Source organism: Microplitis mediator, chromosome 5 (assembly GCF_029852145.1).
Source record: "Microplitis mediator isolate UGA2020A chromosome 5, iyMicMedi2.1, whole genome shotgun sequence".
Classification (NCBI taxonomy): domain Eukaryota; kingdom Metazoa; phylum Arthropoda; class Insecta; order Hymenoptera; family Braconidae; genus Microplitis; species Microplitis mediator.
The window spans coordinates 3,966,640-3,971,416 of NC_079973.1; the positions used below are offsets into that span (position 1 = coordinate 3,966,640).

At 36.8% G+C, this 4,777-nt stretch overlaps 1 protein-coding gene across 1 annotated transcript; it reads right to left on the reverse strand.

Annotated features, from left to right (window-relative positions):
* Positions 1–468: 468 nt before the first annotated feature.
* On the reverse strand, positions 469–1,709 carry LOC130668607 (uncharacterized). Its single transcript, XM_057470962.1, has 2 exons — positions 1,579–1,709; positions 469–1,504 (listed from the first exon to the last, which is right to left on the reverse strand). The coding sequence occupies exons 1-2, from the start codon at positions 1,707–1,709 to the stop codon at positions 469–471; spliced, it is 1,167 nt and encodes a 388-aa protein (XP_057326945.1).
* Positions 1,710–4,777: the final 3,068 nt, after the last annotated feature.

The following is a 4,777-nucleotide window of genomic DNA, read 5'->3' on the forward strand; positions in this document are numbered from 1 at the left end:
CACGATGTAGATTAGGAATAGACGTCGTCTTCTTCCTTCATGGCTGCTCGGTGGTGACGTGGCAGCATGGCTGCAGTAACGAATTTTCCCATTGGCTTAAAAGCGCGCCAACAGGAAATAGTTAGCCGCCAATTTCTCTGATTGGCCGGCTGGTAGCGGGTTCTCATGCCATTTTGACACGGTCATGAGCAAGAAATTGCAGGTGTCGGGCCCAGATAGCGAGTGACCCGGCACTATTCTGACATTCAAGTCAGTAGCGAGTTCGGCTGCTCCCGTACGTAGCGGAAATGCACGAAGCTTTTCAAATTGCCTAAGCTCGTGACTGAACATTCTCCCCAGCGCTGGCGACAGTGTCGACAGGATTGTCGTCTGGAGAGTGAACTGATAGCACACACAGTTCAGAAGTTAGCGGCTAAATCTGCAGGATCTTCGAGTAGCGGAGCGATCGGTCTTTAATTTATCACAGCCTCAATCTGTGTTAACTGTAGCGAGTTGGTCGTAAGTCAATAGCGATTCACCAATAGTTCGTATAAAATGGAACTTGATTGACTTTACGGCTGCTTCCCATTTGTCACCAAAATGGGGAGCGCTTGACGGGTTGAACTTGCAGTCTGTGCCATCTGTAGCGAGTAAATACTGAAGTTCCTTTAGCTGTCTCGATCCTGCTGCGAATTCTTTTCTTAGCGTGGCGTCTGCTCCTATAAAATTTGTACCACAGTCCGAGTATAGGGTATTGCAGGCGCCTCTCCGATTAGTAAATCTTCTAAATGCTGCGGCGAAAGCGTCAGTAGAATAATTCATGATAATTTCAATATATATATAGCGGACGCAGCGAAGAATGTGAGACCTGGCTGGAACTTGCCCACCTTCTATCCAGTCAGATCTCCGTAAATCAGCGATAGTCAATTGAGTTCCCCTATGAGATGTTCTTGGCAGTATTACTGGATTATTTCGTTCATCATCCAGTAGCGAATTCTTCAAGCGACCGCCGACTCTGAGTACTTCATTGTAGTCGACGTAGGGAATCAATTTAGCGAGACGATGATTTCGTTGTAGAGAATCACCATTTTTCAGTAGTTTCAGCTCTTGCGAATGGTACTGACTTTGCGTATACTTGATCAGCAAAGTCTTTGCGAGTTCCAGGTCAACTGTAGCGAGTGGTGTGGCCAGTGTGGACTGTGGCACTTTTTTAAATTTAGCGATGGCACGTAGACAGATTCCAAGCGTGTGAAGTAACGGTGACAACTTAGAGAATTTATCCAGTAGCGTGTATAGCGGGTGTGAATCTGCCTTGTAGATGGTAAAAACCAGACCTGGACGTTCTTCAAGATGTGATACCGTCTGCGAAGGGATGTCAACAGATGGCCAGTTTTCTTTTGATTGACTGAGCCACTTAGGTCCCGTCCACCATAGCGAATGCTGTTCTAGTTTGGCTGCTGTTAAACCTCTTGAAGCGCAGTCAGCTGGGTTGAGTTTCGTATCCCCGTTAAAGATACAGCGGAGTCTGTCCACAAGAAAATTGATATATTTTCAAGTTTCGAGATTTTCTTGACGTAGAGTACCAGTTGAGCGAGTAACACAGCGGCATTGAGCTCCATTCTTGGTATTGTAGTGGGTTTCAGTGGAGCAACTTGTTTAAGTTCACACACTAGCGAGATATTGGAGCTTCCAGTAGCGTCAGTAACTTTTAAATATACGACAGCAGCCATAGCGAGTTGAGAAGCGTCAGAGAATCCATGTAGTTCAATTGATACATCATTTTGTACATGATTCTAGCGAGGTATCTGAATCTTCGAGATCTGATGTAGTTCATCTCGAAATAAATTCCATTCTTGAAGAAGCAACAATGATAGCGTAGCATCCCAGTTGAGTGTAAATTCACTGGAGCGGCTTGAGCGTGTAATTCCGTTGAATTACTTGCCCACTTAGCAAGCGGGAAACATCCTGCGGCACACATTTTTTTTTTTTTATGTCGAGAGCAACTTGAATTGCCTCAGCGAGTTCATCTGCGCCTCCATAGATGTTGTCAACATAGCGGGTCTTTGTTAGCGGGTAGCCATGTTGCGCATCGTGTCGACGCGAGTCATTTGCAAAGCGAATGTGTTTCAGCGGCCATCTTAGATATACGTGGCATACAAAATGGACGCGATGAAAGTAAACCGACGCTAAGTTTTCGATCGATTGCAATTAGAATGTCTTTTTACACCGGTGTGTAAATTGATCACCACAGGCAGCACTCTAGTAGTGCTCAGCAATGCCCATGGCACTTAGCGATTTTCAATGCACAATTTTCACTGCACTTTTTACTCACAATTTTTTTGACTTTTAATTTGTGATAATTATTAATTATTGAACCCACACCAGATCCGGCTCGAAGGACCAAAATGTAAAATGAGCGAGTGCTCTTTGGGATTCTGGTGTAGGTGTGGTTAATTCAATAACTAACAATTAAAACAAATTACAGATAAAAGAATAGATCTTTATTAAACAATATGTACACTAAAACTATGAGAAAAATAGCGAATGCAACTACATAGATAAGCGATAGCGAATGCGACAAGTAAAGCGGTTAAAAACGCGTGGTGGTTAGTAAGACTGCACGATGTAGATTAGGAATAGACGTCGTCTTCTTCCTTCATGGCTGCTCGGTGGTGACGTGGCAGCATGGCTGCAGTAACGAATTTTCCCATTGGCTTAAAAGCGCGCCAACAGGAAATAGTTAGCCGCCAATTTCTCTGATTGGCCGGCTGGTAGCGGGTTCTCATGCCATTTTGACACGGTCATGAGCAAGAAATTGCAGGTGTCGGGCCCAGATAGCGAGTGACCCGGCACTATTCTGACATTCAAGTCAGTAGCGAGTTCGGCTGCTCCCGTACGTAGCGGAAATGCACGAAGCTTTTCAAATTGCCTAAGCTCGTGACTGAACAAATGCATTACTGTATTAAATTAAATGTCTTGTTGCAGCAACATTTTTTCCATATGTTAATAACTGTTCTAATTTTTTTTTTTTTTTACGTTACAAGAGTTTCGACCGTATAATATTCGATATGAATATCGCAAAGTTAAAAATCGATAAGTTATAAAAAAAATTTTTTAGCCAATTGCGATGAAGTTATTTAATAAACGTATGCAAAATAGAGCGAGTAGGTCAAGTTGTAATGCGAAAACTGCTGCCTCAGTTTAAATTAATATTTACCGTTCTATTCATCTCTATCAGTCAGTAAATTCAAATATCGATAGTCAAACAAATATTTTATGTAATATAACGTAATACTCGTAATTAATATTGAGTTTATTGTGAATATTTAATTTAATTATTTTACTGAAAAGGAATATACTTTTTGATTTATAAATTAGCTGCAGAATCATATGAACCATATAATATATATTTGCGTATTTATATCGAATAAAGAGTTTATTGGATTTTATTTTAATAAACGGTTTATTAATACCTTATAAAAAGTTCAACAATCAAATTGTCAAAGGTTTGTTCGAATAAACTCAATATATACTCATACAATTTATATATTTATATTTAAATTACACAAATAATATTTTTTATTTACTTTTTCATACCATTATTTAAATATTTCCAGTAGTCAAATCATTTACGAACAATTGAGTCTACCGAAGTCATTTTTTTTTTTTACCGGAAGTGCATCAATTTAAAATTATTTATTTAATTTTTGAAAATTTATCCGCGACCTCTTACTAATTTTATTAGAGAATTTTTAAAATGAGTAAGGTAAAAGCCCCCATACCCGCTCACTTTTAAGGGGGGTGAGATTAAATCACTCAATATAAATTAATAAATAAAATGAAAAACCATTTTTTTTTTATAGTTATTTTTTGAAGTTTCGAGTATTAGAATAAAATTTTAGTTTGAAGAATAGTCTTGATAATTAATTATTATTAATTTTTTAAATAAGCTCCTTGAGTGTACCCATAGTCGCTCACTAAAAGTTGTGATGTACCATTACTCGACCAACACATGGCCCTATAGTCGCTCAAAGACAATATCAATTAAACTATGATAAGTTTATTGATTTGGACAAATAATTTAAAAATTATACTACTTTATTCTTTCATAATATAAAATTTCATGAATTTTAAAAATGTATTTAATAAGATATAGTTATAACAATTCGAAAAAAATTTGACGTAACCTAAATTTAATCTAACGAATGAACGTTAAAGTAAAAAATGCCCGGCTCTGCGCGATTTTGAAAACAGTCATTTAATTTAAATTTATAATCTATTATAAAATAATTTGATACATCATATTTTAATATATTTAGATTCACAAATAATTATTTATCAATAATAATATTTGTAGTTGTAATTTTTTTTTATAAAAATGATAAAAAAACGCCTTAAACAGTTAAAGTGAGCGACTAATGGTACTGAGCGGGTATTGAGGCTTTTACCTTAAAACTGAAAATTTTCAAACGATCGAAAAAAAAAATTTGTCAATTTTTTGTCATATAAAATTTTCTAAAAAATGAAAATATTTTCTTCTAACAATTTTTAACTATTTCATTATATTTCATGATTTAAAAGTGGCTGCAATTTCCGGGTTGTTCAACTTGCTCTCTCTTATTTACAAACGTTACCCAACATTTTTAAACAAAGAAATTTTTTTTTTTACTTTAAATCGGTGTCTTATTTTATCTCAGTCTCTCCTATATAAAATACTGAATTTATATATACATATATATATATATTAGGAGTGCGCAATCGCAAAATTGTGAACGCGCGTATACATAAAATGTCTTAA